This window comes from Piliocolobus tephrosceles, chromosome 1 (genome assembly GCF_002776525.5).
Source record: "Piliocolobus tephrosceles isolate RC106 chromosome 1, ASM277652v3, whole genome shotgun sequence".
Taxonomy (NCBI): domain Eukaryota; kingdom Metazoa; phylum Chordata; class Mammalia; order Primates; family Cercopithecidae; genus Piliocolobus; species Piliocolobus tephrosceles.
This window is the reverse complement of record NC_045434.1, coordinates 159,711,010-159,735,260: the sequence shown is the minus strand read 5'-3', so window position 1 is coordinate 159,735,260 and position 24,251 is coordinate 159,711,010. Positions and strand designations below refer to the sequence as shown.

The window sequence follows — 24,251 nt, the reverse complement described above, 5'->3', positions numbered from 1 at the left end:
TTTTTTTTTTTTTTTTTTTTTTAACATAGAGATAGGGTCTTGCTCTGTTGCCCATACTGGTCTAGAACTCCTGGCTTCAAGCAATTCTCCTGCCTTGGCCTCCCAAAATGCTGGGATTATGGGCATGAGCAACCACATCCAGCCAATGTGCACTTTTGTCTGTTTCATGGAATGCCACTGTTTCTGATCCTTTCTTACGATTGGAATAGAAACGAATGCATTCACTAAAATCAGTGGTACATACCAAATATCTGAGGATGTATTAATCAACTCTAGTAAATATACCACATCTGTCATGACAGCTGCGATCAGGCCTACTAACGGGTTGCACTTGCAGTAATCTACTGTCATCCTTCAGAGTCCATCTATTTTTGCAGGGCCATATGATGAATAACACAGAGATATGATGGGAATCAGCACCTCTTGTTTCCTTTAAACTCTTATGAGTGACACGAATTCCTGCTGTCTTCTCTTGAGATATAATATTGTTTGATTTCCTGTATTTCCTATGTGTCCCCCCAAAATTCATATGTCGAAGCCTTAACCCACAGTATGATAGTATTTGGAGGTGGGGTCTCTGGGAGATAATTAGGTTTAGATTGTATCTTAGTTCATTTGGGCTGCTATAACAGAATACCATAGACTCAGTGGCTTATAAACAACAGAAATTTATTTCTCATAGTTCTAGGGGCTAGGAAGTCTCAGATTGAGGCACTGGCAGATTCTGTATGTGGTGAAGGCTTCCTGGTTCAAAGATAGGTGTGTTCTTGTTGCATCTTGGCCTGGGGAAAGTGTGAGGGCACTCTCTGGGGTTTCTTTAACAAGGGCACTGATACCATTCCTTATTCACCTCCCAAAGACCTCACCTCCAAATACCATCATGCTGGGGATTAGATTTCAACATGAATTTTGGGGGACATAGACATTCAGTCTCTAGTAGATAAGGTTATGAGGGTAAAGACCCCACCATGGGATTAGTATCCTTATAAGAAGAGGAAAAATTCAGAGTTCTCTCTCTACACACTCACACTGAGAAAGGGCCACGTGAGGACACAGCAAAAAGGTGGTTGTCTGCAGGCTAGAAAGAGCCTTCACCAGAAATGGAATCTGCTGGGACCTTGATCTTGGACTCTCCAGCCTCCAATACTATGAGAAGTAAATGTCTATTGTCTAAATTTCCTGGTATATAGTATTTTGTTACAGCAGCCTGAGCTGACTGAGACTGTGCCGTGTTTCGCTGGAGCTAGGAAGCAGTTTCAAAAGCTTTCACTGGGCCTTCCCCACCATTATAGCTTTTACCAAATAGGCAAAGGTCCTAATGCATTTGCATCAATTGCCAAAAATGACAACCCCATTATACACTCGAAGAGTGGGGAAATGACCATTAGGTGTGGTCACAGATCCAGTAGTAAACTCACTCTGAGCTGGACCTTGCCATGACTCCATTTATTAACTGGCTTCTCTATGCCCCCATTATAACAGAAGGCCACGATAATGCTTGTGGTCTGTGGATAGCAAGTTAAATTCATACCCTCTGTCTCATAATCCTTGGAATGTTTGGGTATGTCCATTTCCCCAGGGTACAATCACCCAATGACTACAGATCCCTTTGGGGAAGGACTGAGGAAACCATTACCATTTATACTTGTTGAGGTATAGCAAGGTCCTTCCTCCTGGCCTCTTCAATCAATGGGTTCCAGGTCTAAAAATGCTCTGGTCTGGAAACTAAGGAATTGACTATTGGGTGACTATCCTTAGCATCCTGGTCATCTATCCTTAATTTGTTTCCCACTGGTACAAAATAATAGAGCTTAGTTTGTTGTCTATCTATTTTGCCCCTAAAGACACCCCCATCTAGTAATCATTTCTATAACTCTCTGAGGGTCAGGTCCCCTTGGTAGGTCATTATAGTTGCAACCTCCCAGCTTCTGGTAATTAAGCACTGCCACTTGGCCAGTATTGTTTTGAGGTCTATCATCTCCATTGCTATCAGTGAGTCAGAGTCTGGGAGGCCTCTGCTACCATCAGTCCTGGCTTGCAGAGAGCCACCACTGAACTTTTCAGTGATGTTTATGTCCTTTGCACCAGTGCATTCCTTATGGCCTTGGTAAACAGTGTGTCCTCTGGGCCTTCCCTCAGAACATAATGATAATAACCTTCCAGCTGTACATAATATATCCACTCTAGCAGACTCATTTCTGTGAGCCTTTTAGTCCCTCTTTGAGCCACCTGCCTGCCCTAGCACTCCTAGCATTTTGTTTTCTTTTCCCATGCTTTTAAGAGCTATTGTAGAAGTTAGTGAGCGTTCATGTCAATTTTGGGGGTTCCTTGGCAGAATATTAAATCCTGTATTTGGGAGAATACTCCAAATTCAATATAACTTTCCCATTCAATTTCTTGTTCCAGCTCCCCTTGCTTAAGCATCATCTGAATCCAGTCCCATATAACTCTTCTGAAGCTCCTGTTGGTACATGCTTGTCTAGGTCTTACATCTTCTTTGGGGAACAGTCCTTTACCTCTACCAATCAGGCACAGCACCTTCCCAACTAGGTTATGCTATGATTTAACCCTAATTATAGGCCTACTGGCCAGAAGGTTAGATGAGCGGTGTGAGTCCTGGGGGAAGGGAGAACGTGCCTTTCAAGTAGAAGCCTCTGCAATGTCTTCTCGTACAGGAAAGTGATAGCTCTTAGTAGGAAGGAGGGGCCATACTGCAGGCATCAGAGGAGCCTGGGGAATCAAAATTTTCATGATCACTACCCAGATGTCCCCTCCATGTGTCAGGGTGCTCCGACCCTGACTTTGACACAACAGACCTATTTTAGGCATTTAACCATCTTTTAAGTTGGGCCACTCTAACGTAGTCTTGATGCTCAGCTTTCTCCACCCTTCCCCTGCAGATGAGAGCTGCTTTTTGTGAAACAAAGAGATGCTCTGGCTTTCACACCAGACTTTCAATTGCTTATTACCTACCCTTAGCTGTTCTTTATTTTTCTGTAACCAATGGAGTTTAGCAATAGTCATCCAATTCTGTTATCCTTATAGCTACTACTTCCACCATATGTCTTAACTGCTAGATATATCACACCTGCTAGTGCATTCTCTTTCACCTGGTACATCATCCTGATTGGACCATTATCTTGTGCCAGGAGCTGATTATGCTTCACCTAGCACCTGCTAAGTAGTTTATAATTCAGCTCCCAAACCCCATCCGGTTGTCTACTTTCTCCAACCAATCCTCGTACTAATTCTTGCAGTTAGGCTTCTTGAGGAGCAGATGCAGAGAGAGACAAAGCTGGAGCACAAGATGTGAAAGGAAGGGAGAGGAAGTAGGACTGGGAAGAGAACGAAGTCAAATTCCAGTACAGGTCCAATAAAGCTTTGGCCAGCTTGGCTAAGAGCTCTGGAGTGAATACTGCCCATCAGAGGTGTCCAGTGGTGGGACATAATGGCTGGGCCTTTATAGTCCAGCCTTGCTTAATCACCCAGTTTAGGCTGCAAAGAGCATGACTGTGGGCAAGGCCATTGTCTGTGGTTGAAGCAGAGCCTGATAGAACTGACAACTGGAGGTACTCTTTGCAGTTTGGGAGCAAGTCCTTCCTTGAAGGGGGATCTGGGCAGCTCATCTCCATATCTACCACAAGGGCAAACAGATACCCAGCACATTCTCTTTTCAAGGAACCAAAAGCTGTACAGTATTTTTCAATTTTTCATCTTTTGGGGATACCTTCACCAGCTGGGGATTTTTTTAACCTGGTAAGCGGAAGCATAGCAGATAATGCTATTTGTCCTCTAATATCCATTCTATCCTTTTTCCTTAATATTATAACCCCTGAGTTTTAGTTGGGTATATGGCCACCCAGAATAATGTTGTCAAATGACTAAGTTCTGGCCAATGGGCAGTAAGTAGGAATGGTGTGTACAGCTTCCAGGAAGTATCCTTGAAGAGAGGGGACCATGATCATCTCTGTCCTTTTTTCTTTCCTGCATAGGAGTATAGACATGATGGCTGTAATTTAAATAGCTGTAAAGGACCAAAAGGTAGAAGCCACGTGTTGAGAATGGAAGAAATTAATTAGGTCCCTGATGGTCATGAAATCACCATACTAATCTAGACTGCCTACTTCTGCATTATGTATACATGATAAAGAAATTAATGTTAATTTTGGCTAAGGACACTTAAAAATATTCAGTTACTTATAAACAAACCTATTCCTATTGGATGCAGAGTTTGGTTCCTATAAATTTGTGCTACACATAACCTTAAAAGAAATGTGGTGTTTAGTGGAAGCATTTCGGCAGTGGATAGTAAAGACTCAGATACTGCAAGATGGAAAACTGGTGACCCTTGTTCTCCAGTTGCCAGACATTTGGTAAACCTGTTGCCAGCTTTAGAAGACAGATCACACGCCAATCAAAATTGTGGCATGAAGGGAAATGGTTGGACATATCTATAAACTTGGTATTTGCTGGCTTTTCTTGACACTTTAAACCAAGTTCTATGAGAGATGAATTCAGGCCAGAAGTAACCAATTTGCATGTAGAAATGGAAAAGAATACAGTTTTGCCAAAGGAGAAATTCTGCCTGTAATCCAAGTGGATTAAAAGTGTCATAATTTGGGCTGGACGTGGTGGTTCATGCCTGTAATCCCAGAACTTTGGGAAGGTGAGGCGGGTGGATCACGAGGTCAGGAGTTCGAGACTAGCCTGGCCAACACTGTGAAACCCCGTCTCTATTAAAAATACAAAAATTAGCTGGGCATGGTGGCAGGCACCTGTAATCCCAGCTACCTGGGGAGGCTGAGGCAGGAGAATTGCTTGAACGTAGGAAGTGGAGGTTGCAGTGAGCCAAGATCATGCCACTGCACTCCAGCCTGTGCGACAGAGCAAGACTCCATCTCAAAAAAAAAAAAAAAGTTTCATAATTTGAAGCTTTAAAGGGTGGGAAAAAAACCCCACTTCTTCTATACCTTTAGACTGAAGAACAGTTGGCCCTCCACATTCATGGGTTCCATACACATGGATTCAATCAACCACAGATCAAAAAACCTTATGAAAAAGGTACACAAAGTTCCAAAAAGCAAAACTTGAACTTGCCACGTGCCAAGTGTTAAATACTATGTCAAATCCATGTGAATGAAGTGATGTGTAGGCATTGTATTAGGTAACTGAGTAATCTAGAGATGATTTAAAGTATACGTGCGATGTGCATAAGTTGTATGCAAATACTACGCCATTTTATATATGGGACTTGAGCATCCTCGGATTTTGATATCCGTAACAGTCCTGGAACCAATCCCCCACGGATACCAAGGGATGACTGTACACAGAAACAGTGCCTGTGAAACTTTGGAAGGAAACATGCCTGGCATTTACCCACACAAGACTGACAAATATAGGATTGAGAACGCTGTGAACCTATTAAATCCCATTGTTTCCAAAGGGATTAGCTGTCATTAAGAGTGTGGTAGCTGGGGAGCACAGAGAAACTAGGAAAAAAGTTTCTGGGCTTAAAAACTCATCTAGGCAAGAACTGTGGCTAGAATTTCTCCCACAAACAACTGACTAAAAGCAAAAGGATAAGAAACGTATTAAATTTTTACATTAATTGTATTGCCAGAAACACACCAAGCTTCTGCTATTGCTATTGACAAGCACAGTTGTGGAGGCGTTGGTTTTTCTGAAGCAGCATTAGCAGAAGCCTCAGTGTCCAGCTACTTGTCCTATGGGCCTTGACAGACAGGACGTAGGACATGCGTAGCACTGGTGCAGATAATAGTGGGTATAGTGTGGTTCTACGGTCAGCAGCACAAGCAGCTTTCTGATGGTGGAGGTCTCCTAGCCATGGCAGCAGCAATGTGATTCACAGACGTCATTTCCTGATCATAGAAGAGTTGCTGCTTCCTTAGTGGCCTGGTTCTGTGAAGACTTTGGGACTCATTCCTGAAAAACTAATCTAGAGCCTATTTAATCAACCCTCCCAAATATTCAATACCCTTTGTGTTTATACTAGCTGAAATGGATTCTACTTTCCGCAACTGAATCTTAACTGATACCACACACTGTGTACAGGAAGAATAGTGGCTGCAGACAATAGGATCTCAGGGATATGGGAAAGTAGAATTGCTTATCTGTTCTCGTAGAGTTTGAAAGTAGCAATAATTCTGCTAGTACTAGAAAATGAGACACTGCCAGTCTGTGGTGCACAATGGCTAAGACTGACCTATATAATTTTCTAATCTTGTCCTCATGTATCTGGTTATCTGCTGGTTCAACATCTGTTTGTACGTTAAACACCTCAATCTTAATATTCTAAGAACGATGATCCCTCCCATTGAGCCCACTAAGACTCCCATTTTAGCAAGGACCAACACTAAGTTGCTCAGGTTAAAAAAAAAAAAATCGTTACTTTTTTTTGGGGGGTGGGGTGGGGGGCAGGGTCTCACACTGTCGCAGTGGTGCATCTCGGCTCACTGCAGCCAGGGGATCCTCCCCCCTCATCCTCCCGAGTAGCTGGGACTACAGGCACATGCCACCACGCCCGGCCAATTTTTGGAGATTTTGTAGAGATGGGTCTTGCCATGTTGCCCAGGCTGATCTTGAACTCCTGGGTTCAAGCGGTCCATCGGCCTTGGCCACCCGACCTGTTTTTTCTTACATGATAATACAGCCAGTCCATCAGTAGAGCTCGTTGGCTGTGCTCAAAATGTATCTTGAACCCACCAGTTTTCAACATCTCACCGTCTTATTCCAGACTACCATAATTTATTCCTTGGCTTATTGAACTAGCATCTTAGCTGACCTTTCTGTTAGTACTTTTTTTTTTTTTTTGAGACAGAGTTTTGCTCTTGTTGCTCAGGCTGGAGTGCAGTGTCGCGATCTTGGCTCACGGCAACCTCCGCCTCCCGGGTTCAAGCGATTCTCCTGCCTCAGCCTCCGCAGTAGCTAGGATTACAGGCCTGCGCCACCACGCCTACCACCACGCCAGCCACATTTTGTATTTTTACTAGGGACGGGGTTTCTCCATGTTGGTCAGGCTGGTCTCCAACTCCCGACTTCAAATGATCCGCCCGCCTCGGTCTCCCAAAGTGCTGGGATTACAGGCGTGAGCCACCGCGCCCGGCCCTGCTTGTACTCTTGAAGGTCAACGTGTAATCCCACCACTCCCCAGCTCAGAATAATCCAACGACTCCCATCTCCTTACTCGGCTTACCCAGGGTCCTGCCTGTCTCACTCATCTCATCTCCTCCCATCTTCTTTCCCAAATTCACTGTGCTCTAAGTGCCCTGGCCTCCTTGCTGCTTGTCAAAACACCAAGCGCATTAAGCTTCAGGACGTTTGTAACTTGCTGTTCTCTCTGCCCTCACAATTCGTCCCCCAGATTCCTCCAAGGCTCGCTCAGCTTTCATTCAGCTCTGCTCAAATGTCAACTCAAAGAGATCTTTCCAGGCTATTGTACCCATCACTTATTTTAGTGTCACTTATGTCTCCGTCTCCAGAATGTAATGCTCCTTTATGACAGGGAATGCCTTTCATCCCTCGCGCCTTGAAAAATGCCTGGCACATAGTAGGCACCTTAAAAATACTTGATTTAAATGGATCTGGGCTGAACGTATCCTGCTTAACTGCAGTACTTGAGTGACCTCATCAAAGCAAGCACACAAACACAAAAGGAAGCACAACCAGATGAGGCCTGCCTGCCGCTCCTGAACCCTTTGGGAGGGCTCGCGGCGGAACCCTGGGAAGCTCCCGCGGCCGGAGCTGGGCCTGAAACTGTTCTTTCGTTTCCTCCTGTGGCCGAGAAGGGTAGGGGTAAACAGGAGAAAATGAGGCGAGTAGGGGCTGACGAGTGGGCCTCAGCTCTACAGCATTCGCCTAAGAATGTATTGTTATCCGTGGCAGCGCCTTGTCTCATTGGATGGCCCTAGGCCTAGTGTGGCCGCGACTCCGAACCGAAAGCCCGGGCGAAGCGCCGGCTTGCAGCCGAGCAGCCATTTTCCGGAGCGGCTCTCCCGGTAACCCCGCCCGGGCGCGTACGCACGAAGGGAGGCGGGGCTTGCCGCGAGGGCCTCGCTCCGGAAGCCGCACCCTCCGCAGCGACCCACCGTCGAGGATTAACAAAACGCCAAACAAGATTTCAACAGTCGGCAGCGAAAGCGCGCACTCGAGCGCCAATGAGAGCGGAAGGAGGGGCGCCGTGCCTGAGGAACACTCCGTATGTCGAACAATGATTGGCTGGAGCCCACCTTTCTTCTTTTTTGCTATTAGATGGACTTGCTGCTCCCGCCCTTCTAATTGGCTTTGGTCTAGGTACTTCTGATTGGTTTCCCCCGGGCGGTGGGAGGCGCGGTTTTGGGGATTGTTCATCATGGATTGGTGAATTTGGGCTCCTTCTCAAGGCGGTGGCCCGTCCCGTCTGCTCTCTGTCCCGTCTCCCGACCCGTACGCGTTTCCCTCAACTCGCGCGCACGAATGGTTAAAAAAAGGGTGTGAGGCTCGAGCCCGCCAGCCAGGCCGCTAGCACCTCGCGCGCGCCCTTAGCGAGGACCCGCACGAGCTGCCCGGCTCTGTGCCTGCGCTGTTTGAAACTGTGGAACCCGTTAGGCTCTTGGGGAGCTACAGTCCCAGCTGGCTCTGGAGCCCGTGCGTGCCGGGGGCGAGTGACCGTCGCGAGACGGCTCCTGCCTTTCGCGTCTCTGCAGCGTGGAGACTGGAACCGGCAATTTCAAAGGACGCCACGTTCAATCGCAGCGCTGGCGCGGGCGGAGGCTAAAACACGGGGGTCCTGAGACTGAGGAAAACGCGCCAAGTTCCCCTCGGTGGCGGAGTGCGAAAGACCCTAGCGGTTGAGGCGCTTGGCGAGCGGGGCTGCTGCTTGTTGCGCTCCTGGCTATCCCGGGGCGGGCGCGGATAGGCGCCGCTCCGGGGATGTAGTTGGTGCCGGTGCAAGGCGGGACCGAGCGGCGGTCGGGGTTCCCGCTCTTGGGAGCGGATGGTCACTCCCCCGCGGGGACGGTGATCTGACCAGATTTTCCTGGGGCCGGGGGGACCCGGCGGACTCGGGACAGGGACTCACCTGTCGCACCCACACTCATTCGGGTTGGACTTGCCGGCGTCACTGCCGCGGACCTCGCTTTGGGCCATGACCAGGTAAGGAGGGCCTGGGAGGAGGGGCCGGCGCCCCGGCGCGGGGGCAAGTTCGGCCGGCGCGGGAGAGGAGCTGCCGGGGAGACCCCCGGGACCGTGTTGGCCTCGCACCCTGGTCGAGCTGCCATCGGGAGCCTTGTGTGCCTCGGGCGGGGCGCCTGTCTTGCCGCCGCCGGGACGCGAGAAGGCAGGTGCGGGCTGGGCGTAAATAGGCCAACTCCGCTGCAAGGGCGCTTGGCGCGGGGGTGTGGGCCAGGAACGCCGCCGCCAGCCTCCCCCGGCCCGGCAGCCTGGTCGCTGCTCGTTCTTCCAGCTTCCTTTCCGTTCCCGAGAGCGGTGAAGGCTGGGGAGAAAGAAACGTTTCCACGCAGGTTGCCCTGTGTCGGTCTGTAATTGCGAAATTTTACCGCGCATTTTCTTTCACTTACACTTTTTCCAGAAGTGTTTAGAACGCCGCGCGTCTTAAACCTTGGCGAAGATGTCCTTGTATATTTTTCTTGAAAAATCAGAATCGAGTCGTGTCATCTCAAAAAGAATTTAAAACTGTTGGGACTAAGTATTCACGCTGTCAACAGATAATGGTCGATTCGTCGTGCTTTCTGCGAAAGTTGATTTAGTTACAGGAGAAATGTTTTGGATGTAAGAGCCTCCCCAGTTATAAGGAAAGCCAGGAGCAAGAAATAATAGCACGGAAGATACTGCACCTGGCAAAATGTTACATTCTCGGTGTGAACATTGCTTTGAGGGGCTAGGAGGTTTGGTTTGTTGATTAAGCTGACGATCCGCTATTTCACCTGCCTAATCATTCTTCCCTCCTGTGAAGTCTGGTTACTCTGTCGGTTTGAGATCCAGTTTCTGTCATCCATTAGAATTGGCTCTCGAGAAGAACATTTTATCAGAATCATTAATGCTTGGCGATCCCTAAGAACTTAGCGTAGGTTAGTTTATCATTCAGAAGACAGCGCTTCCTCAGAAGCATTAGGTGAAGCATTAGGTGGATAGGAGAGTAAGTGAAGTTGGAGACAGAATGGAGAGATTGATCAGCTTTTCCAGTTCTTCCTGACTTGGGTCTCAAAAATGGTTTCAGTGCTGAGTTCAGTGTGAATTCCTAGATCAGTGTCAGCCACGTGAAATGCTTATTAAGGATGGAATTTGAGTGAGTTTTGTGTAGTTCATTTTATTACTCTGCATTTTAAATTTGAAACTCGTTGCTGAAGTTTTGGGCTTTAAGTAATTTTATTATGGTAATACTCTAGTTAGATAATTTTTCCTCACATGTCCTGAAAAATAGGACTGATGTAGAAAATATTAATAACTCCTACAAATGTTGCCATATTTTTTCCTGTGAAAGTTTTACTTTAAAACAGGGTGGGAAAGTTGCAGATGGCAAACCAAATCATCTTTTTTCCTACTCAAAGCACTATTTTTGAAATCCAAAGTTTTTTAACAAGTTTGGAAAAAACGAGTATTGTGATTTCTGGCGCATTAAGAATTGGATTTACACAAAGTGCATCCAACAGTGTTTTGTATCACTGTCTCAACTTTGCATGTGTTTTATTATTGAAAGATAATAAAACCTTACGGTTTTAGGTATAACTTAACACCATCTCTATGCCTTGAATGCAAATTATACTTTAGTAAACTTTTTAGGTACTTTATTTTCATGTATTCATGTTAATAATTAGAAAAGGCATTGGAAGAGAGCACTACTTTGATTTTCCATTCATCCTTTCCATGTACTTGAGAATTAGAGGTGGTAGTGCTCAGTCAGTATTTTCTGAATGAATTATTATAATGAAATATTAAGTTTTTACTACTTACACTACTTTACTGTAGGTCTGCTAAATAGGATATTTTGTAATGCGACCCTTAATCCATAGCAGACTGATTTTAAAAATTCAGTAGCTTCTATTTTTTGTTCTTTAAGAATAGTGTGGTAAGCTTTTTCATTTAAGCAATAAATATTGAGTGCCTATTGGCAGGCATTAGGTTTTCAAATATTAATTTCTAATTTGTACCATTCCCTTGGTAAATTTGTTTTCAGAATTGATGATTTTGTTGCCTAAAACAGATAACCGAAAACTAATGAAACTTTTTCTCTGTGATTAACAGATATAATTGATTACAACTTTCCTCTATAAATTAATTATTGACAACTCCTTGGGATTTGAGGAAAAAATGCCTGGTGTCATACCTAGTGAAAGTAACGGACTTTCAAGAGGTAGCCCATCAAAGAAAAACAGACTTTCCTTAAAGTTTTTTCAGAAAAAGGAAACTAAGAGAGCTTTGGATTTCACAGATTCTCAAGAAAATGAAGAAAAAGCTTCTGAATATAGAGCATCTGAAATGTATGTATCTTACATTTCTGTACTTTAAAAATTGTACAGTGAAGCAGCAGTGAACTTGGTTGACACCTCCACTCAGACTTGATAGTCTATAGAGGCACAAAAAAGTATACTTCATTGTACTTCTTAATAAGTCAAGTCTAGCCGGTTATAGTAGGAACAGCAAAACTGGTGGCTCCCCATGGAGATCACATCCGTAATGTTTAACTCATGAACACTGTGCTCAGCCATTTAGACTAACTTGGAGAAATATTCATAGACGAAAATTGTCTTTCTGAGTTTAAATTTGATTATTTGTCGTGCAAAACATTTGTGTAGGGGTAAAAGGTTATGTATGTATGTATATATATTTGGTTCAGAAGACTTGACAGTTATAAGACATTTTAAACTCTGTAGTCATGTAACTAGTCATACCTGTTGGAGGCATACGATTGCAAATTATAGAAATAAACTTAAAAATAAGTAATGCTTTTGATGCAAATAAATTCTTTAGTTACAGAAAATAAATCAGAACAAAGTGAAATACTTTATTCCACCACCAGCAGCTCTAGCTGGAGTCTGTACTGCTTCCCTGTTTAACATATAGTACTCTGCTGGGTGACTAAGGTGGATTTGGTCCCATGTGTTAATTTCCAATAGCTATCAATAACCAGTTGAGGAGATTGTGTGAGAGTGAACCTTTTATTAGCATTCATACTTCTAAATACTTTGCGGTGCTGGAGTAATAATAGCTAGCAATCATAAAATAAAATACTGGGAGGACCTAGTGGGTTTTTTTTTGTTGTTAAAGAAGTAAAAGAATAATAAAGTATTTTTTGAGATGGGGTCTCCTTGTGTTGCCCAGGCTGGTCTTGAACTCCTGGGCTCAAGCAGTCCTCTAAAGTAGCTGGGATTACATCTCAGTGCCACCACACTGACCTTCTGACTTTCTGAACATTTTATTTTTAAGTGAGAGATAGCTACATAATTTTTTTTTTTTTTTTCCAGCAAGAAGAAATTATATATATATTTTTTTTTTTTTTTTTTTTTCATTTTGAGACAGAGTCTTGCTCTGTCACCCAGGCTGGAGTGCAGTGGCCGGATCTCAGCTCACTGCAAGCTCCGCCTCCCGGGTTTACGCCATTCTCCTGCCTCAGCCTCCCGAGTAGCTGGGACTACAGGTGTCCGCCACCTCGCCCGGCTAGTTTTTTGTATTTTTTAGTAGAGACGGGGTCGATCTCCTGACCTCGTGGTCTACCCGTCTCGGCCTCCCAAAGTTCTGGGATTACAGACTTGAGCCACCGTGCCCAGCCATATAATTCTCTTCATAGACTTTCTTTTCCCTGAATTCTTATTAATATAATCTTACTTAGTTCAGCCTCTCCCAAATATTGCCATGGTTAATTTATTCCCAGGTTTCTGTTCAGTTAAACTACTTGATTAAAATGTCAAAGTAGGTAAAACAAATCACAGTCTCTCAGTTCCTCAATTTTCTGCTCTGTAAAATAGGATTAACATCCTTTTAAGGGAATTGTTCTGTGGCTTGGTATGTGTAATAATGTTTTAAAAACTTTTATTCTGGGCATATAGCAGTTTTTGAGCCTGTATTTCTTAAAATGTCATCTGAACAAGATTCACATACTTTTCAGATTATACAACTTTTGAGAAAAGACTAAATCTACGGAAGTAATATTTTCACCTTGTTTCTTTAAGATAACTACTTGATTATCTTTCCCCCTTCTATATTTAATAGTGATCAAGTTGTTCCTGCAGCACAGTCTTCACCTATAAACTGTGAGAAGAGAGAAAACTTGTTACCATTTGTGGGACTGAATAATCTCGGCAATACTTGCTATCTTAACAGTATACTTCAGGTAAATTGACAGTTTTGCTATATAACAAAGCTTTAGTAGGCAAAGAATGATGTAACATGTAATGTTTCTGAGTTATTGGAGGACTTTAATGTCCATACTGTCTTTGCCTTTGATTGTAAATGAACCAGAACAGGTTAAAATAATACGTTGCATGTTATTAAACTTGCTTTGGGATAAGAGAAAGTGATAGACTAAATAAAGGTGGGATAGCAAAATTGAGTAGACCTTAAGTGGAAGGTCAAACCTTTAATTTCTTTCTCTGATTGCTGGTGCTACAGTAATACGTATCTTATCCCTTGGAAATAATGTTGGCTTTGTGTTGTGTGTTCTTGTAACCTTAAAGTCTTAGCAATATCTGCCCAGACTCAGTGCTTTGTGCCAATGAGGGAATACACTGGGCTACTACTGATGAGGTGGAGAACAAATTTTGACACAAAACTTAATCTCAGAATTTTAGGTACTACACATTAAAAGGGCCCTGTAGAAAGCATGATGTTGTTTTAATGATTTTTACGTATATTGTTCAGTGAACACTTAGACAGTCTCACTTTTTATAGGTATTATATTTTTGTCCCGGTTTTAAATCTGGAGTAAAGCACTTATTTAATATTATTTCAAGGAAGAAAGAAGCTCTAAAGGATGAAGCCATTCAAAAAGACAAGGTAAGAAAAGTAACAGAAAATAACGTAAAAAGCAAAAGTAAATTAATGGAAATTTACTTGCCTGGAAACAAAGAGGACTGGGGGAGTGGGTGACAAAGATTATTTCTCTGTTAACGAACTATTGTCAGGCAATTATTTTTCATTCTTTCAAGGTAGCTAACTAGATAATTCCCTTTTACAGAGTGTTTGCTCCTGTAATCTGTGTATCAAACTTTTGTTACTTGTATACTATACATTATTGTGTACTATAATCGCAATATGTCACACCCATGTATAACCTATTTACCCATTGTGTTTTCAAATTGACTTAAAATTTAAGTAACTACACAGTATTTAAAGAAATCTTTGACTTCCATAATTAAAAAACCATTGTAAGTCACATAAATAGTAATTCAAAAATTCCTCTTAAAATTACAAAAAAGACCAGGCGTGGTGGCTCACGCCTGTAATCCCAGCAGTTTGGGAGGCGAGGGTGGGTGGTGGATCGCTTGAGTGCAAGAGTTTGAGACCAGCCTGGGTAATATAGCAAAACCCTGTCTCTACTAAAGATATGAAAACTAGTAGGGCGTGGTGGTGTGAGCCTGTAGTTCCAGCTAATTGGGAGGCTGAGGTGGAGGATTGCTTAATCTCAGGAGGTTGAGGCTCCAGTGAGCCGCGATCAAGCCACTGCACTCCAGCCTGGGTGACAGAGACCCTGTCTCAAAAAAATAAAAAATAAGGCTTATTTGTATATCACTTAAAATTAGTGCTATAATGCAACTTAGAAAACCTAGTATTCTTTTTTTTTGAGACGGAGTCTCGCTCTGTCGCCCAGGCTGGAGTGCAGTGGCCGGATCTCGGCTCACTGTAAGCTCCGCCTCCCGGGATTACGCCATTCTCCTGCCTCAGCCTCCCGAGTAGCTGGGACTACAGGCGCCCGCCACCTCGCCCGGCTAGTTTTTTTGTATTTTTTAGTAGAGACGGGGTTTCACCATGTTAGCCAGGATGGTCTCGATCTCCTGACCTTGTGATCCGCCCATCTCGGCCTCCCAAAGTGCTGGGATTACAGGCTTGAGCCACCGCGCCTGGCCTCGAAAACCTAGTATCCTTAAGTGAGACAAAGACAAAGGGGGAAGGTACTTAATTTGTTCATAAAATTATTGGTTTGTGTGTTTCTTTCTTGACAGGGAAATTGCAAAGAAGATTCTTTGGCAAGTTATGAATTGATATGCAGTTTACAGTCCTTAATCATTTCGGTTGAACAGCTCCAAGCTAGTTTTCTCTTAAATCCAGAGAAATATACTGATGAACTTGCCACTCAGCCAAGGCGACTGCTTAACACACTCAGGTATAGCTTATAATTTTAGGGTTTCAATTTAGCTACTTGTTTATATTCTTGGAGGAGAATGATATGTGAAGAAACAGGAATAAGGGGCAAGGAAAGTAGAAACTGTAGGTCCACAGTCCTTTGTATCTCAGAGGCTCTGAATACTGGAAATTTTTTTCATATGTTTGGTGATAAATTTGTTAGATCTGAATATATTATATGAGGCTTTTTATAGTCATTCATATTTATCTCTAATGTGAATATTCATTCATTCTTCTATAGTAGTAGTAATGTATTTAATTATAGAGTACTCCCATATCATGTTGGTGATAAATATTTTACTTATATGCCATATTATCATTGCATCTGAAAATGTCTGAATTTCTAAATGCATGGTCCTAAGGATTTCACATTAGGAATTATAGGACTATATTCAAAATATGTGTAAGAACTGTAAATTCCAAATATTCTATTTTTGTTATATGTGATTAGAGAACTGTTGGCTAACTGGATTAGATTGCTTTTTGGTATTTTCTTAAAAATGAAACTTTACATATAAAATAGCCTTATTCAAATAAAATTATACTAATAGGGCAAGTCTTTAAAACAATCACTTAAGCATTCAGTTTAAAAATAGAACTAGGTGCAATTTATTGCTATACCTTAATTATGAGGTATTGTAGGCCAGTCACAGCCCACACCTGTAATCTCAGCACTTTGGGAGGCCAAGGTAGGTGAGTCATTTGAGGTCAGGAGTTCAAGACCGGTGTGGCCAACATGGTGAAACCCTGCCCCTACTGAAAATACAAAAATTAGCTGGTCGTGGTGGTTCGCACCTGTAGTCCCAGCTAGTCAGGAGACTGAGGCAGGAGAATCGCTTGAACCCGGGAGGAAGAGGTTGCAGTGAGCCAAGATTGCGCCACTGTACTCCAGCCTGGGCAACAGAGCGAGACTCTTGTCCCAAAAAAAAAAAAAAGCTATTGTAGTGTGGTGGCCAAGAGCGTGCTGATTTGAATACTGGCTTTTCATCCTAAGTAGTTCTGTGATCTTAGGCAAGTTAATTAACTTCTCTGTGCCTTAGTGCCTATATCTGTAAATAGTGGTGATAATAGTACCTCATAGGGTTATTGTGAAGATAAGGTATACATAGGAGATAAAAAACATTTTGACTAAAACCTGGTATATGGTAAGCATTATGTAAGTATTAGTTATTATATTTAGAAGAGGATCAAACTATTATAATGAAAGTAGGGTACAAGTTACTCTTTTAGTTACAGGTAAGAAATTCCAAATTTAGTTACAGGTAAGAAATTCCAAATTCCAAATGTCTTGAGATTTAAAAAATGAAATAATTTATGATTTTCCTTACATGAATTAATTTCTATATAGATTTTATGTACTGTATCTTCAAAACTAGAATAGATGAAATGGAAATTTTTATTTATAGGGAACTCAACCCTATGTATGAAGGCTATCTACAGCATGATGCACAGGAAGTATTACAGTGTATTTTGGGAAACATTCAAGAAACATGCCAACTCCTAAAAAAAGAAGAAGTAAAAAATGTGGCAGAATTACCTACTAAGGTAGAAGAAATACCTCATCAGAAAGAGGAAATGAGTGATATTAATGGCATGGAGATGGACAGTATGAGGCATTCTGAAGACTGTAAAGAAAAACTCCCAAAAGGAAATGGGAAAAGAAAAAGTGACACTGAATTTGGTAACATGAAGAAAAAAGTTAAAGTATCCAAGGAACACCAGTCATTGGAAGAGAACCAGAGACAAACTAGATCAAAAAGAAAAGCTACAAGTGATACGTTAGATATTCCTCCTAAAATAATTCCCAAGTACATTTCTGAAAATGAGAGTCTAAGACCCTCACAAAAGAAATCAAGAGTTAAAATAAATTGGTTAAAGTCTGCAACTAAGCAACCCAGCATTCTTTCTAAATTCTGTAGTCTGGGAAAAATAACAACAAACCAAGGAGCCAAAGGACAATCTAAAGAAAATGAGTATGATCCTGAAGAGGACTTGGGGAAGTATGAAAGTGATAACACAACTCATGGTTGTGGATTTGAATCTCCAGGAAATACTGTTACACCTGTGAATGTTAATGAAGTTAAACCCATAAACAAAGGTTAGTATAATCCTTAGACTTTGATAGGTAGGAGCATATAATCTCTGACTAAAATTTGTTTCAAGAGAAGGAAGTTTAACACTGAATGTGAACTATGGTGTTTTAAGTGCTATGCTTAGGTTAGTGTGTGTGTATATTGTATTACATATATGTGTGTGTGTGTAATGTCATTAAGGTAATTTTAACTTAGAGCTTATAAAGTAGGGAAGTTTGGCTGGGTATGTTAACTCGCACCTGTAATCCCAGCACTTTGGGAGGCCGAGGCGGGCAGATCATCTGAGGTCAGGAGTTCAAGACCAGCCTGGTCAACATGGTGAAACCCCATCTCTACTAAAAATACAAAAAGTATCCAGGCATGGTAGCGCACGCCTGTAGTCCCAGCTACTCGGGAGGCTGAGGCAGGAGAATTGCCTGAACCCAGGAGGTGGAGCCAAGATTGTGCCACTGCACTCCAGCCTGGGGCGACAGAGCAAGACTCCGTCTCAAAAAAATATATAAAGTAGGGAAGTTCAGTACATTTTAATGTACATTTAAGAATACATTTCCCTTTATGCAATGTTTGACATAAACTGAAGGAGGACATTGCATTTAGTGAAATTTTTAAAGTAGAGACTAAGTACAGTCATGTGTTGCTTAACAACAGGAATATGTTCTGAGAAATGTGCTGTTAATTTAATTGTGCGAATATCACAGTGTACTTACATAACTAGATGCTAGAGTGTACTATATAACTAGCCTATATGGTATAGACCAGGGGTATCTAATCTTTTGGCTTCCTTGGGCCACAATGGAAGAAGTGTCTTGCGCCACACACAAAATACACTAATGATAGCTGATGAGCTAAAAAGAAAAAAAATCAGAAAAAAGTCTCATAATGTTTTAAGAAAGTTTATGAATTTGTTATGGGCTGCAGGCAAGCTTTGCCTATTGCTCCTAGGCAATAAACCTGTACAGCGTGTAACTACTGAATGCTGTAGGCAACTGTAGCAAAATGGTATTTGTGTATCTAAGCATAGATATGTAAACATAGGTACAGTAAAAATCATGGGAATATGTGGTCCATTGTTAAATAATTGAAACGTTGGTAGGTGGTGCATAACTGTAAGTTACACCATATTTGAACTAGATTTTTACCTAGTTTTGTCCAGATCTACATATATCAGGGAAAATGTGTAATACTGATACGGTGAATAGTTTTACTGAAAATGTCATTGTTATTCTGGGTTTATTCTATGGAGTGGGTGTCTTTAGGAAGGGAGTTACAATACAACTGACTTTTGTTGTTGTTGTTGTTTTGTTTTTTTGGAGCCAGAGTTTTGCTCTTGTTGCCCAGGCTGGAGTGCAATGGCGTGATCTTGGCTCACCGCAATCTCCACCTCCCGGGTTCAAGCGATTTTCCTGCCTCAGCCTCCCGAGTAGCTGGGATTACAGGCATGCGCCTCCACACCTGGCTAATTTTGTATTTTTAGTAGAGTCAGGGTTTCTCCATGTTGGTCAGGCTGGTCCTGAACTCCTAACCTCAGGTGATCTGCCCGCCTCAGCCTCCCAAAGTCCTGGGATTACAGGCGTGAGTCACCGTGTCCGGCCTACAACTGACTTCTTTTAGAGACAGTAGTAATTCATAGTCAAAGTTTTTTACAGGGACCTTAAATTTCATTAATAGGGTACCTCTAATAAGCTAATAATGCTAATAAGCTGATCTATGAAAATGGAACTGTTATTCATGATATACTTTTATTTAAATGGAAAATTGGTTATTTGGACTATAATGAGAAGCTAATCTGTATAGATGTACATTTTCCTATTTTCATTTTAGGTGAGGAACAAATTGGTTTTGAGCTAGTGGAGAAATTATTTCAAGGTCAGCTGGTATTAAGGACGCGTTGCTTGGAATGTGAAAGCTTAACAGAAAGAAGAGAAGATTTTCAAGACATCAGTGTGCCAGTACAAGAAGATGAGCTTTCCAAAGTAGAGGAGAGTTCTGAAAGTAAGCAAAATTGGAGTCTTGTGTGGACCATGATGGAATATTTATAATTCTTTAACAGCACAAAGTCTAATAGACTATAATTAGGGAGGGGAAAAAAGCTAGCTTTTAGCATCTAATGTGACCTTTCTGCTTATCTGGCTTCACTTATATACATGGTCAGCATTTGGGAAATCATGACATCTTGATTTTGATATAGAGTGTGTTAGAATGGAAAACTGAAATGCTTTAATAAGTGTACTTTTGGGAACCTGAGTCTTTGAGAGCTACTGAGGTTATTTTTAACACAATAATTGAGCCACTGTTGTGTCTAGTGCATAGCACAAAATATGGAAATACCATAGGAAATAATCATAGACAGGTTTACCTGTCACATACTGAAAGTTGGCAATTAAACGTAAACTATTTTGTCTTATACTGAGGGACGGAGACCAGGCTTATTTTGTTTTTGCTGTCTGTCATATTTTTGGGCTGATCAAATATAGATATTTAAAAGATACGTATACTGTTGAGGATGCACTTATGAAAGTAGTTTCAGAAGTAAAAAAAATCTCTAGTTATTTAGGAATGGGTTGGTCAATTGAAATTAAATGCTAATTTTGAACATGAAACTTTGTGGTTTATTTTTGAATGTCTGAGAGAAGTATTTGTGAGTGAAAGGATTCTCTTTTTCAGTTTCTCCAGAGCCAAAAACAGAAATGAAGACCCTGAGATGGGCAATTTCACAATTTGCTTCAGTAGAAAGGATCGTAGGAGAAGATAAATATTTCTGTGAAAACTGCCATCATTATACTGAAGCTGAACGAAGTCTTTTGTTTGACAAAATGCCTGAAGTTATAACTATTCATTTGAAGTGCTTTGCTGCTAGCGGTTTGGAGTAAGTATTGTAAATAAGAGCTATATGAAGAAAATGAGCTGCTGTAGAAGATAAGTCTTGTTCAAAATGCTGTAATAGTAGAAATAGAAAGTACTCGAAGTAGATCGTAAAGACTGCTTTAGTAAAGTTTTGTTCTCTTATTAACAGTTTCCCTGTAAAAATGAAACAAATGCTTTTGATATGAATACACATTCTATTAAGTATGATGTCTCTTCTTCTTTTTTTTTTTTTTTTGGAGACAGGGTCTCATTCCAGTTGTCCAGGCTGGAGTGTAGTGTCACTACCTTAGCTCACTGCAGTCTTGACCTCCCAGGCTCAAGTGATTCTCCCACGTCAGCCTCCTGAGGAGCTGGGACTATAGGTGCATGCCACCATGCCCGGCTGATTTTTTATATTTTTAGTGAGACGGGGTTTCACCATGTTGTCCGGTCTGATCTTGAACTTCTGGACTCAAGCAATCCACCTGCCCTGGCCTCACAAAGTGTTAGGATTACAGTCGTGAGCAACCATGCCCGGCCAGTTTCTTTATTCATCTTATCACATTCATTCCCTCTTAGATGTTAATAGCAGAATTCAGTAGAGCTGACTAAAGCAGGGAACAAATTTTATATACATCAAGATTTTTTTGAAAGGGCGGGAAAGGCTAAATTCTTCCTAGTTTTAAGATAAACCAGGAAATCAAACTAGTCTTTCCACAGTTTGAAAAAAATGCTAATTGTTTTGGATAGTCTGTTTTTTTTTTTTTTTCTGATACATATAATGTCACTGTATGTGTGACTCCTTTGTACATGAGTTGCTTGTTTGAAATTACCACGAGGGCTTCACAGTAGCTCTCTCACACTTGGTTGTGTCAGAAGATAACATATAGCCCCTTATTCAGTGGACCTTCCATTTGCTAATAGTAAAAAATAATATTTTATTTACTTTCCCAATTTTTGGCAGAGAAAAACTTCACACTAAAAATGACTAAAATGGGCTGGGCGTGGGTGGCTCACACTTGTAATTCCAGCACTTTGGGAGGCCGAGGCGGATGGCTCGCACCCAGGAGTTCAAGACCAGCCTGGGCAACATGACAAAACCCTATCTCTACAAAAAATACACAAACTAGTTTGGTGTGGTGGCGGGCACTTGTGGTCCCAGCTACTCAGGAGGCTGAGGAGGAGGAGCCTGAGATGGGAGGATCACTTGAGTCCAGAAGGCTGTGGTGAGCCATGATTGCACCACTGCACTCAGCCTGGGTGACAGACCCTGTCTGAAAAAAAAAACCTAAAATGTAACATTTTCCGTTCAGGTTCAGGCTATTTAAAATACCATTTATTTTCTTACTGCACAAAATTAGGAAAATAAAGGAAAAAATACAATTATTTCCTCCACAGAAATGCCTGACTATTAGAAGTTATTAAGTATTTTTTTGTTTCTGCATATATTACAAATATTATTCAAAGTTGGGGTCTTGTTTTGATTCTGCTTTTCTGATATATGAAGACTGAATATTAAGGGTTCATTCAGATTTTTACTTGGTTTCAGATTGGGGTATAACATTTTGAATTTAAAATGGAACTGCAGGAAACCTTTTTTTTTTTTCCCTCCCAAAGGTTTGATTGTTACGGTGGTGGACTTTCCAAGATCAACACTCCTTTATTGACACCTCTTAAATTGTCACTAGAAGAATGGAGCACAAAGCCAACTAACGACAGCTATGGATTGTTTGCGGTTGTGATGCATAGTGGCATTACAATTAGTAGTGGGCATTACACTGCTTCTGTTAAAGTCACTGACCTTAACAGTTTAGAACTAGATAAAGGAAATTTTGTGGTTGACCAAATGTGTGAAATAGGTAAGCCAGAACCACTGAATGAGGAGGAAGCAAGGGGTGTGGTTGAGAATTATGATGATGAAGAAGTGTCGATTAGAGTTGGTGGAAATACACAGCCAAGTAAAGTTTTGAACAAAAAAAATGTAGAAGCTATTGGACTTCTTGGAGGACAAAAGAGCAAAGCAGATTATGAGCTATACAACAAAGCCTCTAATCCCGATAAGGTTGCTAGTACAGCGTTTGCCGAAAATAGAAATTGTGAGACTAACGATACTAATGGGACCCATGAATCTGATAGAAACAAGGAATCCAGTGACCAAACAGGCGTTAATATTAGTGGATTTGAGAACAAAATTTCATATGTAGTGCAAAGCTTAAAGGAGTATGAGGGGAAGTGGTTGCTTTTTGATGATTCTGAAGTCAAAGTTACTGAAGAGAAGGACTTCCTGAATTCTCTTTCCCCTTCTACATCTCCTACTTCTACTCCTTACTTGCTATTTTATAAGAAATTATAGGGTGAGTGTATTTTCCTTGTGTATATATTAAACACACCCACACAAACATTGGTAAATTGATTATATCAAAGAGTCTTTAGCTTATCTTTTGAAGCTACTGGATATTATTGGTCTCTCTACGTTTTTATATAAATAGTGAAATTTGAATTACTGAAAACCATGTTAATTTTTAGAATTCATTTTCCTCAGTAGAGACTAGTGATGCATTAGCTTCTGGGAACAAACTTGTATCGGTTCTTAAATTATCCAAAACGGAAGCATTTAAATACTTGGATTTACACCAATCTTTTGTGTTTGCTTTTTAAAATAAAGTGCTCGTATTTGTATTCTCCATATTTTGGAGTAATTATCTACATGATGTTTATAGTTCCTGTGGTTTTTCACCCAAGAAGCAGAATCTCATTCAGTACATTTAGTTTTATAAGAGTCATGAAGCGAAATCCTTGGGCTATGTCAGAGGCACAAAGTCTAGAATGTGTGTATTAACAATAGTGTACATTTTGTGCCTTGATTCACTTAGAAAAGTGTCTCAGAAAACCTGGACAGTTGCCCTTCTATCTTCACAAGAATTTTATATGTATTTATGAAGATGATTCTGTACTCTAGTATAATCTTTTTGGGCATGGACTAATTTGTATCTCTTTAACTCATATTCTGCACGATCTGTATATAGTATATCAAACTTAGAGGTGTGACCTTAAATTTAACTTTTTTTAAAAACTGGGAGGTCAATAAAATTTAAACTGCTTAACTATGTATATGAATATTTGAATTTTTTACTTGTATATTTTTATAAATACAGCTGAATTTTCTTAAAGAGAACTAATTGTGTGTATATATATATATGTATATATATATGAGAGATTAAGCATGCATAATCAGTACCTTTATTACGGAATACTTTCTGACAGTGCAGGAGAAGAGTTTTTCAAAGAGGAGAAATTGTGCTTAGTCCATCCAAGCTGTCATACTTAAAAGAGGTTTATAATGAAATTTGTTACATCTAATTGTCCTTTAAAGTAGACATGATTTAATGGAATCCAGAACTGGAAAAGTTAAGATGATGCTTTGGGCACACATAAAAACTTGGTTAAAATTTCATTTTAAACTAGTATACTGAATTGGTAAGTGGTGAATGATTTCATGACTTCTTAAGGGACATTCTTGGTACTAAAGAGTTTTTCCTAGAAATGATTCTAAATATATAAATGCTATTGGGATAACACTATAATACCCCATTTCAACAAGGAGTACCTTCTCAACTAAAAAATCACGGTAGGCTGGGTGCGGTGGCTCACACCTGTAATCCCAGCACTTTGGGAGGCTGAGGCAGGTGGATCATGAGGTCAGGAGATCAAGACTATCCTAGTTAACACATGAAACCCCATTTCTACTAAAAATAGAAAAAATTAGCTGGGTATGGTGGTGGGTGCCTGTAGTCCCAGCTACTGGGGTGGCTGAGGCAGGAGAATGGCATGAACCCAGGAGGCGGAGCTTGCAGTGAGCCGGGATCAGGGATCATGCCACTGCACTCCAGCCTGGGCAACAGAGCAAAACTCCATCTCAAAAAAACAAACACACACACAGTTACATAATGTCTTACATTC

The 24,251-nt window shown here is 41.3% G+C and overlaps 1 protein-coding gene across 2 annotated transcripts; it reads left to right on the top strand.

Moving 5' to 3' along the window:
- The first annotated feature begins 8,050 nt into the window (after positions 1–8,050).
- USP1 (ubiquitin specific peptidase 1) lies at positions 8,051–23,462 on the top strand. 2 transcript variants are annotated; one of them, XM_023194965.1, is made up of 9 exons: positions 8,051–8,310; positions 11,260–11,495; positions 13,225–13,345; positions 13,903–14,007; positions 15,174–15,334; positions 16,761–17,452; positions 19,269–19,439; positions 20,112–20,313; positions 21,909–23,462. In XM_023194965.1, exons 2-9 carry the CDS (start codon positions 11,326–11,328, stop codon positions 22,642–22,644), a joined length of 2,358 nt encoding a protein of 785 aa, XP_023050733.1. In that variant the 5' UTR covers positions 8,051–8,310; positions 11,260–11,325; the 3' UTR covers positions 22,645–23,462. The 2 variants fall into 2 exon arrangements, with proteins under 2 accessions (XP_023050733.1, XP_023050732.1); XM_023194964.2 differs by lacking the exon at positions 8,051–8,310 and adding an exon at positions 8,756–9,150 and having other exon boundaries at positions 21,909–23,402.
- The last annotated feature ends 789 nt before the right edge of the window (positions 23,463–24,251 follow it).

Excerpts from the sequence above, each read along its gene's own strand:
- USP1 (XM_023194965.1), top strand. The coding sequence starts at position 11,326 with ATGCCTGGTGTCATACCTAGTGAAAGTAACGGACTTTCAAGAGGTAGC. Across the intron at positions 11,496-13,224 it reads GAATATAGAGCATCTGAAAT|TGATCAAGTTGTTCCTGCAG; the intron begins GTATGTATCTTA and ends TATATTTAATAG. Across the intron at positions 17,453-19,268 it reads AGTTAAACCCATAAACAAAG|GTGAGGAACAAATTGGTTTT; the intron begins GTTAGTATAATC and ends TTTTCATTTTAG.